General features: G+C 35.5%; 1 protein-coding gene across 1 annotated transcript; it reads left to right on the top strand.

The window, feature by feature from the left end:
* The first annotated feature begins 5,180 nt into the window (after window positions 1–5,180).
* Window positions 5,181–5,816, top strand: LOC146739461 (uncharacterized). The gene has a single exon (XM_085502802.1). The coding sequence runs from the start codon at window positions 5,181–5,183 to the stop codon at window positions 5,814–5,816; it is 636 nt and encodes a 211-aa protein (XP_085358928.1).
* Window positions 5,817–15,610: the final 9,794 nt, after the last annotated feature.

Below are 15,610 nucleotides of genomic sequence, written 5' to 3'. Positions count from 1 at the left end.
GGAAGTCACGTAAATTTAACGTAAAACAGGGTCTGAATAATTAGGTTCAGCGTGAGGGGCGCATATTTATCATCGTGCGACAGAAACAATATGATAACTCTGTTTTTTAACGATTTAGAAGGTGGGTGTTATTAAAACTGTCAATTCTTTCTCCGTCGTGTTCCTAACGTAATAGTCTAAGAGGTGGAATTTGCGTCACCTTGATAAGAATTTATCACCAGCAATAGTCATATAGACACGGTAAAATACGGATAAAATATATACCCGGAAACCTGAAACATTGACAATACTCACGAAAATGACGGAAGCACTAGGCAAATAACTGGAGGAAGTCAATAAATAAATAAATAAATAAATAAATAAATAAATAAATAAATAAATAAATAAATAAATAAATAAATAAATAAATAAATAAATAAATAAATAAATAAATAACTTGTTGGCAATATCCCTAAGAACACCGACGACTCGAAGAGTAATGAATAACATGTACGCCAATTACCTAATAAAAACATTAATGTAATAAATTCAAAGATAGAAACATAAATCGAAAAACAAATTACTTTATATAACAAGAACTTCTTGTTTACCAGTCTGAGACGAAGAAAACTGGGCTTAGGTGAAGATACAGTGGAAGGTGTGTACTTCATTTTTTGACAGATTCTGTCAGTTTTTCATTAAGAGTCAAACAAGTAATTTAATTAGGGTGTGCCCTGTAAATAATTAAAACATTGTTTCATATCCTGTTGATTCAACTGCTGAAACTGAATAAAACAGTTCTTATAGCAAACATATGGGTGTTCGATCGATGAAACAGTGAAATTCTCTAACATGCCTGTTCATGGTTGTGTTGGTGCGTACAATAACAAATCAATACGCATGCGTGTTAGTGTTTTTGATTTTTTTTTTGTAACGAATATTGTTTTGTGTCCTGCAAACGCAACATATTGAACTTATAATAAATCACGACCCGATTCTGTCTACAGTACAGAGTATTGAACAACATTTTTTGCAAAAAATACTTAAAATCTTTTGTGTAGTGTCATAGAAAACAAGACCCCCATGCTCACCCAAATCTTGTTTGTGAATCATGAACGTGATGTTAAAATAGATGGTGTTTTGCACTCATGAGCAAAATGCGCTATGCGCCAGCACAGGCAAATTTGCATATTAACAAATCTGGAGAGACAATAATGACATTCAAGGTCCGAAACTGTCGCCTGACACAGAAATATCTTGAAAATAAATAAAAAAATAAGTGATATTATTGCCCAAAGGTTTATAGAAAATATCCCCAATTTAACGTGTTTTCTTATAGGAAATATCTTTGTGATTATTTCGTGATTATTCGTGCCAAAAGGAATAAGGAATAAACAAATCAATATTTCTATCAAGTGTACTCTCTTAAACAGTTGCAATATCCATACAAAAAATAGCTGCTGCACGAAAGTTATCTGTATATCGATTCTTCGTGTACCTGCCATCAAAACCGACTGCAGGCAATCTGATTAAAATCTTATGTAGTGTACGGGCTTTATTTATTTTGGCTATAAACTTATTTTAATTTTTTTTTTTTATTACTTTTGTTATTAATGCCTTTATATTTTATTATTTTACTTTGATTTTGATTTTGTGTTTTTTTTTTTAATTCCGCCCTACATACATCTGACCCGATGCCTATGTAACGTGATTTCAACGAGACCCACTATCGACGATTTTGGTCAACGAATCACAGACCTTCTTCTATAGCCTGTATAAAAGGGGGCTGTGATTGGCTGTTACTTACGCGAGATTTAAACGGGACTTACATAGGCAAATAACACCGAATAAACGGCAAGGTAAAGACTATGTCTAATTATAGTAAATACGTACTGCGTGCGTGACTCGAACCGGCGCTCGCGTACGGCACCTAATCGCCTAGCTTCACGCCACTACACGTCTTCCCCTCGGCCACCGGGCATCCCCAAAAAAGGATGCTTAATAACCGAGCTTATTACGTGCAGAGAACATGAAACCCGTCCACGCGATACGCGCCACACAGCATGGCCAGAATGCGGCAAAGGCCTTCAGATCTGGCTGTAGTAGGATGGTGAAAGTAGGCGTCATAGGCGTCGGATTAGATGTATGTAGGGCGGAATTAAAAAAAAATCACAAAATCAAATTCAAAGTAAAATAATCAAATAAAAAGGCATTAATAACAAAAGTAATAAAATTAAAAATAAGTTTATAGCCAAAATATTTAAAGCCCGTACACTACATCAGATTTTAATCAGATTGGACTGCAGCATGCAGGGTGTCATGCTAAAGTTCACTACATTCGTCAAGCAGCGCGTGCTCGAATTTCGCGTTAACAATGTATTTTAACACGCGTTGTGTACGTCGCTAAGGAACCATATCGAGATGACGCGGCGTGATGCCTGTAGCGCTTCAACAATGAATGAGGATGAACTGGTAGCAATACGTCACACTTCTTATAACAACAGTCCGTTATTTCTCCAAATCAACTCATACTTAACCCTACCATACATAGATGGCGACGACAATTGAACACGTGTAAGCATTTTGTGTGTATACGAGACGACTAATTGTCTTACTCAAACAACCAAATTAGTTTGTCTAATTTGCATATAAACCATACGATTGGGTAAGTCTGGTTCATAACTTAGAGACAGAAATTGATGAACACGTGTTACTTAAACGAAACGAAATCTATGTCACTTGAATCCAAATTATTTAAATTTATTCTTCAAAGCTGCGCATGAAACTCCATACTTACAATATGGTTAATAAACGTGTATATCGGATTTAACGGATGTTAGTCATAGTTTAAGAGTGAAAAGCAGGCAGCTTGTTTTACATGATTTGGGTATACATTGGCAATTATAAAAAAATCAAGTGATCAATGTAAACTTTCTGGTCGATGGCCCTTATAGATCACTGGGGATCAATACATTTTATTTCAAAAACAAAAATCAATATTTTTCATTCAAAAACTTAAACGACCACACACGCACATATTGACAGTTTCCGCTGAAATCGCTGATTAATGACAAGCCTCTGGCTACCAACACATAATTTGTTGGACTTGTACAGGCCAGATAAACGATTCACTCACAGACTATACAGCATGTATTGGGTGAACTTGTAATACGTATTCTAAAACAGTTATTGAATGCCACATTCTACAGGTTTCGCACTGTGACGTCATTGCTTATATTTTTTGCATTTTTACACTGTGACGTCATCGTTTACAACCACAGCATGCTAAAGTCTCTGATAACAAATGGCGCTCACTGACCTGCTCTAGTTCGCGATCTGCGATGACAACGTTGTTCGTGATTTGGTTTATTAAAAGGGACACACACACTGATATATGTAAATTTGACAACGGCATCAGGGAACATCACCGTTCTTTTATCTTCGGGTGCGAACGACCAGTTCTTGCCAACCATAATCTATGAGCCAGAGAGGTTTTTGGTACCCTTTTTGGAGGGGGGGGGGGCTAGTGACACCAGAACTTTTTGAATACTTCAGAACCTATAATATGAATATTGTTGGTGAGCGTGTCAAAGTGGTTGCTTAATGACATTAACTAGCTTTCAACATTAATAACTGTCTAGGTGGGCACACCATGCTGGAAGGACGACAACAGTGCAACCCATAATTCTCTCAAACAAGCAGATTCTTGATTCGTTCATTTGGATAAACAAGAAAAGTGAATTAAATTAACTCTAATTACCATTATGTGATGCGTCAAATGAAAGGTAATTTAATGTAAATCAATGATATTTCGTTTGTGACATAAATGGCCCACATCCACTAAAATTAATTTAATATAACTCGAATAAAAGTTATTAAACTAATTTATGATACACTAAAATCAATATTAAAGATACAGTACTATGATGTATCATAACATAGTGCAATTAGCATCATATTCGATATAATTGATATTCAATAAACGCTTTCTTAAACACCGGACATATCTATAATAAATGTGCCACATTCATGGAGCAAACAAATTTAACTCTGAGAGCACAAAAATGGCTTAAACATATATAATAATAATTATGATTAAAACATATATAATCCATTAAATTAAATGCTTTGTTTCACATTGCAAATAACATATATTATAATTTAATCTTTCATGCCTATATCGGAGCAGTATGGGCTCACTTATTTTTTTAAAACGCATGGCAACATTTATTGGATGGTTCCCAGGAACTCCATGTATCTCCCCCTTAATCGAGACCTTAATTGACTGTGTTCACATGTGCTGTGTTTTTTCCCAGTCACTGCTCACGCGGACGTGCGATGTACGATGGCCTAGTATATTTTGAGACTGTATCTGCTGTAACACAGATTACACCAGTAGCCACGTGACAACCCCGCATGAAAACCTACCTATAGATTATTAGGTTAGTTACTGTTGATGAAATATTGTTTACTGTTGTATTATATTATTATTTTTCGCTGAGACCGTAACTCTACTCGAGCGAATATGTTGGTTTTTGTTTTTTGGCTTTGTTATATCCGTGTTTTTATCTATTTCATATAATAACGTATCTCGACCGCGTTATACGACCTATGGACAAATGAATAAGCGGTAAAAATGAAATCAGATCAGTAGAACAAAACTGGGAATAAATACAAACAACAGAACCTACACCTGCATCAGATTAATTGCGATTGGTTTTTGCGACGAATAAAATAAAAACAATCCATTAATTTACATAATATCGATGTTGGGAAAATTGGAAATTCCTATTTTTCAGAGAATTTTAATCGCTTCACTTATCGACGGACCATTACCTAACTAATAAATAATGGAACTAGACTTGAGTAACACAAGTGCATCTGTCAATGTCTGCCTAATAGTTGGTATAATCAAGACATCGATTTCGCACTGTGGATATATCGCGTACGGAGATATATTATATAACATAATAACCTAAAAGTTATATCGCATAGTAAAGAGATATAATAGGAATATATCGCATAGAACGGTCATATCGGATAAAAGCAATGTGTGCCTACTAGAACATATAGCACAGTATTAATATGAGCACAGTATGTTTATATCGCATAGTGGGGAGGGGGTGGTACTGTAGGGGTACATTTTATACCCTACATTACGTTTTCTTTGTTCAGCTATTTTTACATCGGACTAAGATATTATGGATCGTATCGAAGTGGTGGATAATAGAGTGATGATTTTAGCAGAGGAGGTAAAAGTCCTGAAAAGTAGTGTGGATGAAAACCGAGGCGAAATGGCAAAACTAGTTGAAGAAAATAAACAATTACGTGAACGTTCAAATAGGATGGAAGTAGAATTAGATAAAACGAATGCACAGTTGAAACGTAATAATCTGATATTTTATGGTATTGAACAGCCTGGTATGGAAACGTGGGATACAACCGAGAAAATTGTGAGAGATTTTATTACTGACAACTTGAATATAAACGCTGGTGAACTGGAATTTCAGCGAGTTCATCGTCTGACTGGTGCTCATAGTCACCCACAACCAATTATAGCTAATTTTTTGAGGTACAAGCAACGTATGCAAGTTCTCCGCGCAGCAAATAAACTGAAAGGTACTGACTATCGGATTGGAGAAGACTATACCTGGAAAGTAAGAGAAACTCGAAAGAAACTGGGAAAGTTTGCAGATGAGGCAAGAGCTGCGGGCAAACATGTAAAATTTATGTACAATAAAATCAAAATCGATGGTATATTGTATGTGTATGATGACCAACTCCAAGATATACGACCGCTGAGTGAGAGCCGTAAAGTACAACAAAACAATACCTGATGAGACATTGGCCTGGGCCATGGGCAAAGTTTTGAATGCTTGGACACAAGATGTTCTAAAACAGATAAGACTTTGAGATTCCTTGTATGGAATGTGAACGGTTTATTGGGAAAAATAGAAAATGTAGATTTTTGTGATTACTTAAAATCTTTTGATTTTGCCTGTCTCACTGAAACATGGCTTTATAAGCCTTTTGATATGCATTTTGAGGGATTTAAAATTTTTCATATGCTTGGTAGGATGGAATGGAATTATGGTAGAGCATCAGGTGGGATTTCAATTTTATTTCGAGAAAATAATGAAGATAATTTTGATATAAAGTTTATTTCTAGTAACTCACAAAATATAAATTGGGCTTTGATAACACAGAGAAACCACCCGATTTTGTTACTTGGTAATGTATATAGAGCACCAGAAAGCTCACAATTTGCTGACAAAGATTTTTTCGATACTTTAGAATCTGAAATGTTAATTTATACCAGTAAATACGAGTGTAATATTATAATTGCAGGAGATTTTAATGGTAGAACAGGTTGCAAATCTGATGGTATTGATCTGGATTGCACATACTTGCCAATGGAGGGGTTTGAAAATCTTTCAAAAGATGTGGTAGTAAATAATTATGGGATGGAATTACTTAAATTTTGTTCAGTGACTGGATTAAAAATTGTGAATGGGAGATTATTTCAGGAAAGAGGGAGTGGCAATTTCACTTTTATATCAGAACTTGGTACGAGTGTAATTGACTACGTGTTAACAACAGAGGAGGTTCTAGTTAAATTTACTGATTTTACAGTGGGCAATAGAGTTGAATCTGACCACATGCCTTTAGAATTTGTTTTAACTTACCAAAATGAGGTGGGGGTAAATCCAACTAAGGATAGTTCGGACAATTGTATTGTTAACAAAAATGACACATCTAGGTTAAGGTGGGAACAACAGAAAAAACAGCAGTATCTTGATAACTTTCAAACTGAACCAATTGAACAATTAACTCTTACTTTTAACGATAGTATTATTATGGGAAACCTCGCGGAAGCAGCAGCGGGTTTGGTGAACATTGTCTCTTTGTGTGCCACTGACATGAAAACTGAGACCAAAAATAATATTAAAAAGAGAGAAAATTTATGGTTCGATAAAGAGTGTTCGGCAACTAAAAAAGAAGTATTACGTGCACTAAATCAGTTTAGAAATTCTCAAAATGGGAAAAGTTTGGAATATTACTTAAAATTAAAAAAGAAATATAGAAAATTGATTAAAGAGAAAAAGTTAAATTATTTGGAAATGAAACAAAATGAACTTGTAAACTTAGCTGCTTATTCAAACTCACGGCAATTTTGGCAGAAATTTCGGCAACGAAACGAAAATGTGTCTAAAATTATTACCCAGAAAGAGTGGCATGATTATTTTAAACATCTGTTTAATAACAATTTTATAGGGGATGAGGATATGGCGGATTTTTTTGATTCAGTAAATGATTATGTAACAAGGTTAAATTTTGATGACATTGAGAACACAGAGGTTGATAATACTGACCTTGACTGCCCTATCACACAAGAGGAAATTAAAAAGAGCATAAAGAAACTAAAAAATAATAAAGCCCCTGGGCAAGATGGAATTTCTTCGGAATTTTGGAAAGATGCACCACAGAAAATTGTTGAAATGTTATTTATTTTATTTAATGTATTACTTGAACAAGGTTATTTTCCTGAAAAGTGGGCAATTGGATTAATAACAGCAGTGTATAAAAAAGGGCATAAGGATAACCCTGAAAATTATCGGAGCATTATGCTTTTAAATGTTATTAGTAAAATATATATGAATATCCTGACAGAAAGATTGACAGTATGGTTTGATAAATATAGTAGAATTGTTGAAAATCAGAGTGGTTTTAGAAAGAAACGAAGCACATTAGATAATATGTTTATTCTGAGCACAATTATTGATAAATATGTATTTCATCTCAATAGTCGATTATATTGTGCTTTTATAGATTATGAAAAAGCATTCGATAGGGTCCACCATATTTCACTATTTTATAAATTAACAAAGGCAGGAATGAGAGGCAGACTATTAACAACTTTGTTCTCAATGTATACACATGTTAAGGCAGTAGTTAAAACCCCACATGGTGTGAATGATCTGTTTAAAATTGGAACAGGCCTGCAACAAGGCTCAGTTATTTCCCCATTACTTTTTTGTTTTTATATAAATGATATAGAAAAGGCTCTTACACAAGGTGTTGAAACTGTAATCTATGTAAACACTTTAAAATTAATGTATTTATTATATGCTGATGACCTCGCATTATTTAGTAAATCTCCCATTGGTCTACAGCGTCTTCTAAATAGATTAGCAAATTACTGTAAAAGATGGAGGTTAACAGTAAATTTGAATAAATCAAAAATTGTTGTTTTTCGCAAATCGGGTAGACTAAAGAAATCTGAAAAGTGGTTTTGGAACGGGAATGAAATTGAAATAGTCTCAAAATATAACTATTTGGGGGTTCTTTTTTCTAGTTCAGGTATCTGGTATCAGGCCCAAAAACACATTGCTGAACAAGCAACGAAAGCCATGCACAGTATTAAAAGTATTCTTTACAAATATGATGGGTTCAAACCAGCTATTGCGTTTCGTGTTTTTGACTGCAAAATTCTCCCAATCCTGCTTTATGGCAGTGCAATATGGGGAACACTTAAATCTTACGATATAGAAACAGTTCATCATAAATTTTGTAAATTTGTTTTAGGGGTACACCCAAAGGCCACAAACTCTGCTGTGAAGGGGGAGTTGGGAAGACATCTAATTAGAACACATGTGAACAAAGAAATAATTTGGTATTGGTTAAAATGTATAGGTGGTGATTCCTCTGTTTTAGTAAAAGAATGTTATGGCTATCAATATGACAGGGTACAAAGGGGATTCAATTGTTGGGCAACATATGTTAAGGATTTGTTATGTAATTTTGGTTTTGCACACGTATGGGAAAGCCAGTATGTGAATAACCCAAATTGTTTTCTGCTACAGTTTAAGCAACGGTGTCTAGATATTTCCCAGCAACAGTGGCATGATCAGATTGGTAATAGTTCAAAATTATGCACTTATTCTAAATTTAAAAAATTATTAGCCGGGGAAAAATATCTGGATTCTATTACTATAAGTGTTTTTAGAAAATCTCTCGCTTGTTTTAGAATATCTGCTCATGAGCTCATGATTGAAAAGGGTAGGGCATTGGGAATACCACTTGACCAAAGATTGTGTCCTCTTGGTTGTAATCTCATTGAAAACGAGTTCCACTTTCTATTACAATGCCCCAAATTTGAGGAAATTAGAACTCGTTTTATACACAAGTTTTACTATTGCCCAGCGCTTGAATGGAAATTTATTTTGCTACTGCAATCTGAAAATACACATATAATACAAAATCTTGCAAAATACGTATTCTACTCTTTACAAAAACGTCATAGTTTGTTGGAGGGAAATTTAACTGAAATATAAATTTAATTTGGTATTCATAGGTGAAGTATAAATTTGTAATATTCAGACAAGCAGTAGCAGTGATTATTCTTGTCAAACGATTTATTTATTTGTGTTACATTTAAGTGTGTACATTATGGCCTATGGCCAATGGTACTGAATAAATATATATACTACATCGGACTAACTCATAGTACTTCTGTAACTCATACGATGTGGAGTTGTCATAGCAACCTGTCGGTGTCATGAACTCTTCATCTGTTTTTAATCTATTTACCAATGCAGGTACAGAAGTTTGCAATTAATGACCTTTGTAGTTTAATTCTCTTGTTCACAGCGATTGGCCCCCGCAACCAGTGACATTTGTTGTGTGTGGTTATCACAATCAATCTCCACGTCTGGAATGTTTTTCTTTTCATTCTGACTATTCACGTACGGTAAGTAATTAATGTAGCGCCAGGGAAAATACCCATATATGTAGTAATTTGAGTGAACTTTGACGCAAATGGCCACTGAGATCTCATGGAGAACGAGACTTGTTCTTCTCGTTGAGAACGAGACTTGTTCCTCTCGTTGAGAACGAGACTTGTTTCTCTCGTTGAGAACGAGACTTGTTCCTCTCGTTGAGAACGAGTCGTGTTCTTCTCCACGATCGCTCAGAAGTTTGAAGAGCGCGGTGGTCGCTGTAACACGTGGGTCCCATTGTTTACTGTTCCATGATGACCCGCTGTTTTTTTAACTACAGACACGCCCACGTTCCTTAGTTAATGCTGAGATCATAAATGGTTCGATATATAACCCGAATCTATATTGAAATAATAACGAGATAATAAAAACATGCATCCCCGATATAGTTTCGCGGCTACACTGAAAAAAATCGCAAGATGAGAAAGCTTTGTAGACCCCAAATTGATAAAATATATATATATATATAAATACCCTTCGACCCCGGACGTTGGAAATTGCAATCAATGACGAGAAGGACGTGCAGGTTCGATTGATTCTAGTTTATTTAATTATCTAATTATTATGCACAATCTAGCATTTTTTGGAAACGTGATTGTAATGAAATCCCCATCATGACCAGCCATGTTGAAAATGATTACTGCGCAAATGCAAAGACGAACAAACGCTAATAATGATATAACTTGAAAATCAAATGGGAGTATTTGTGCATATGCGGATTGAATGTGATGTCATCAATATTTTATTTTTTATTTGTTATATAGAAGCTTTCCTACCTTGTGATTTAACACAAGTCTGGCGGCCATATATCGGGAATGCATGTATTTACATCGGTGATTATTATTGATTCCATATATCGAACTATTTACGCTCTCGGCATTAACTAAGGAACGTGAAAGCCGCCTGTGTCTTCACCGGAAGATGTACTGTAAACAACCGAAACGTTTTGCTCACGGGATGTGAACAGCGCGTGATCGGTTACAATTCACGTTCTTTACTGGTATTTCCACGTGACTATTGCTAAATATCAGCTAATACATTTTTTGACGTACTCAATCATAATTAGACGCTCGTTAAAAGTGGTTAGACTCAATATCTGCGTCGTTTGTGACCTTGTTGTCAAAAGACAAATGTTGAAAACATCTGAGATACCTCGTTTATTGCCTTACAAAATAAGTACGCGAATAATGGATTACGCATCTCCGATCATGAAAAAAAGTGCATTCAGACAACGCTTGAAACGTCTGGTTATGTGAACTTATTACTCCACTATTTCTATTACATTCCTATCACCTGTCTAATGTTGATTATTTACTTCGGCGTACGTCTTGGGAGGAACCCACATACCAATACGGTCGTTGTTGCTTGCCGTGGGAGTCACGTGGGAATTTGGCAGTGTTCACACCGCAAAAATCTGTAGCTGCACGGCCAATTTGCAAAGAGAATTGCCGGAATATGCGGTTACCATCTTCCGACAAGACGTCATTCTCTAAATAGTGCTCGATCGTCTTTGGATGGATGAGCAAAATGTAATCTATCGAAGTACTGACGAGTAATCGGTTAATGGCGTCGACCCAACGACCTCCCTGTTGCAAAAACGTTAATCTAGTTACTAACTATATCACTATATAAAGAATGTACGTTTTATGAATGATATATTGTAGGTTTTATGACAAGTAGTATGCATAGTATACTCGCTAAATTTATTAAAAGAAATAATGACGATCGACAATTCGTAGATATATTTACGTCTTCTTTTCTGTTATATTGTTAAAACTGCATTGTAAATTTAATTTTGTTTATTTATGTTTAACTATGTAACCATCTTAATTCCTCCCGGGTTACTATTTCCACAGGTCAATGAACCATGGTTAGGATGGTCCATTGTTGATACCCGGAATAAAGTTTGATATTTTAATTTTACTACAGTCACACGGAACTTTCACATTTGGAAGTGATGCTATCACCGACGTCGATGACCTTGCGTAGGTCGTTGACACCGGCAACGCGATTATCCAATGGAATCGTGCAATTTCTCTTATGCGACGGAATACAATATGTGGCAGTGTCTGTCATATGTCATGTACTTAATTTTATAGCTCTGGGTTTTTTTTTCGTGTAAAAATATCAAATTTGATGCTAACTATCTCGGGCATGCAGTTAACATTAGTGGAAGACCACTCACAGTATTCATGGCGGAGTGATACATTCTCTTTTAACTCATTCCCAGAATCCACATAATGAATCTACGTTTTTCCCATATTATCATTAAAAAAGTGTCGTCAATTAAACTTTCTTTTAGAAATTCGATCTTATCTAATCGCCTTCTGTATATACTAATGGAATGCCTGTGAAATGTCATACTAATGTTTTAAAATCATTACATGGTCTAACTACGTACCTAACATAAGAGATTTTTTGAAACGATTGTGCCACGTACACAATAAATTACTACGGAATTGTCCCACCATAGAAATTACAATAAATTACCGCGGAATTGTCCTACCATAGAAATTACAATAAATTACACGGAATTGTCCCACCATAGAAATTACAATAAATTACCGCGGAATTGTCCTACCATTTAAAATTACAAAAATGTCGCTTCTAAAATTCTCCTATTCCCGTAATACAGATGAATTCGTCCCAAATGTAATACATGGCACACAGTTTTCTCGAAAGGCCAGCGATACATGAATCGTTTATATTTTACGAGGTAATATATAATGGACAAAAACCCGTGAGAATAAAAATAATAAATCGTTCACGATAGGTTTCGTATGGTACATGATACATATGTGTTAATGTGTGCTGTCATCAGGTCTAAATATTAGATAGCACAATGACCTACAGAACTCATGATATGTACATATTTGGGTAACTATCCAACAGATTATTTTACCATCACAGACCGTGATCGACCAACTCAATATGTCGCGGTATAGGCATGCTATCAAACGCCGACACTATCTTCTTCAAAAGCGACACTTACTGGTAATTGGTCGCATCGAACTTGAAGTTTCCGTTCTTTTTTTCGTGGAAATCTCAATATTTTTATTCCATTTCTAACCGCGAAGTCAGTGCTCCCAATCACACTCCCTCTATCAAATGATAGAGGGACTGTGTCTCAATACACACATAACGGCCACGGAGTCAGTTTGTAAACTCACCGTAAGAGATGAAACATACACTCTGGGGGAGGGGGCACGTTGGATAAACCGTGCAACTTATTCATTTATTTTTAACTAAATTCCCCCGGATTATTTTGCTGTATTTTGTTTTCTTTCTTCAGTGTGTGTTTAAATGTATTTTCTTTCTGTAATTTTATTTTTTTGTTCTTCAAAATCTCTCATCTCATATTTTCTCATGGCCAACCCTTAAACCAAGCCGTTTTATTGTAACTCGTATAGTACTACATTTTTACAAATAGGGCATTTGTTAACGCGACTACGTGATATGCTGGACTATTTATAAATAACTCGTGCATCCGGGTATATTAATTCAGAGTGTTCGTTCGACGAAATAGCTATATAATAACGACAATGTATCATTATATCGCGTTACTATGGAGACGAGAGAGAGCAAAAAGAACAGACGAAATGTGCACAGTCATCTGTAAACGTGACGAAGTCGCAGTGTTTGATGCCCCCCTCACACGCACATAACGTTGTCGAATAAATGAGGTATTTGATTGAGTTCCAACAATCGACATGCAATGTTACGGTTGATATCTTACAGCCATTCCCAATGCAAACGAGGTACATGCGCATTTCATTTGAGAAGTGAGGTGAATAAAAAACGCAATTATTACGCGTAATTGATATTTTCATCATATTGCGGAGTTCGGTGATTTTTTTTTATCATCATTCCAAGCACATTTTTTGATATCTGCCAACTTTTACTTTTTTCCATCAAAACGTCGATCCAACTAATCTCATTAGTATGCAAGTACTGTCTAAATATTAAACATTAACTTGCAACTTAGGATATTATTAATAACTGTGTCATCTCAGATTCGGGAGTTTACTTATCAAAACCGCGTGGTGATTTGAACGTCTGTTGACTCAGAGACGACCACTGCACCGTCCAACAACCTGGACAGTCAGGGACAACAACAACAACAACAACAACAACAACAACAACAGTCCAGGCATATTTATTCTATTTCTAAAGCGTTTATTGACAAGAATACGTATTCAAATTATGCTTCATTTGTGTTGTGTTAGCAGCGATTAAGGTGCACCCTATATATGCAGTTGCTCGCACCGCACCGCTCAGCGCTAACAGTTAAATGCACAATTCATGTGAAATGCAGTCATTTTTTAGCATCTCTACTGAAAATATCGTTCTGATTGTGGCAATAATCAAATTCGTACTTGGACTTCCAACATTTTGCATTACCATATCCAAGTTAGCTCCAAATTCGGCAGCCATTATTGTGTGTTTGCGTGGTTCGACGTGCAAATGCCATCATATATATTGTGAAGTATCTCATTCCACGTGACTGGCTATCATTCAATCATCCTAGTCGTATGAGAGATGACAATTTCGTTTAAAAATTCCCAAATAACCATCCGAATAAAGTAAACCCACAGGATATATATTTATATCAACGGGAAAAACAGAAGATAAAAAACATGTATACGCAGCTAGATTAAATGTCCACATTTCTGTTATTACAGACACCAATACGGTGTTGTTCCCGTCAGGCAGACTTGAAGATCTGTTCCATTTCACAGTAAATATACACTATGCTTTCATTTCATTAAAATGGTGCGCATGCTCCGAAGCAAATGTAATCAGCCGAATGCAATTAGCCTATCGCAATGCTTGCTAACCAATTTATCAATACCTTCAAGGCTGAAAACCAGTATGATAATTACCCAGACAAATTAAAGACAGTTTTCAGCTTCAAGTTTAAGAGTATTGTTGGTTGAGACATATTGTATTCAGCTTCAAGTTGTCAAACCGCCACGTCTGTCACGCAACTTGATGCACCATAAAGCACACCAGCCACAGATAACAAGAAGAAACCTAAACCAGAGACTATGGGTTTAACCAACTGTGATAAGTCATACACTTTAGAATCATACTATAATATTTTTTTTTCAAATTGACTGTTGCCAACAAAACACGGAGATCCTGTATTTCAGAACAAGGTGATATTTTGTTGCGCCAAGGTACTCACATCGATCTTCGGGTCCAATTACCATTTCCCTGTAGGTGACGTCAGGGGCATTTCCAAAAATATTTGAGAATTCAAAGATGTACGTGAGTTGTGTGATATGACATATATTAAGTAGATGATGTTTGTTAAAGCGCGGTGATCGCCGCCAGCGTGTGTTCTAATTTCATGTAAATAAACAATGTATTTTACACGCGTTGTATATACGTCGCTATGAGTCCCATATCGAACAGGTCGCCGCATGTCGACTACCGGTTATCGTAGGTGTGATTTTATTTTGTTGACGATAAGTTTACCTTGACTGCACAATAATGTAAATTTGATACAAATTTCTATATCATACCAAACGTTTATGTAAATAATATTTTTTTAGACGAAAAAACGGCACTCCTAAAAAGGAGGATTTCTGACATGATATATCGCCTGTGTTAAAGCGAACCTCTATATACAATGTATGAATGAATTATACTACGCTATTTTCTACTGGATTTATATAACTTTTCAAATTCATTTTGTATTTTACTTGCAAGGTATACTCTACAAAACTAACGACATACCTTCACCGAGTCTTTTACTACGCATGTAGTTTAACTAGTGTGTGATACAACAAAAGGTCAGCCACGGAAACAACAGAAATAATAGTTCAATCAATCACAATTAAGGTAAA

Source organism: Saccoglossus kowalevskii, chromosome 8, assembly GCF_978046115.1.
Source record: "Saccoglossus kowalevskii chromosome 8, keSacKowa6.1, whole genome shotgun sequence".
Classification (NCBI taxonomy): Eukaryota; Metazoa; Hemichordata; class Enteropneusta; family Harrimaniidae; genus Saccoglossus; species Saccoglossus kowalevskii.
This window is presented reverse-complemented; position numbering and strand designations above follow the sequence as displayed.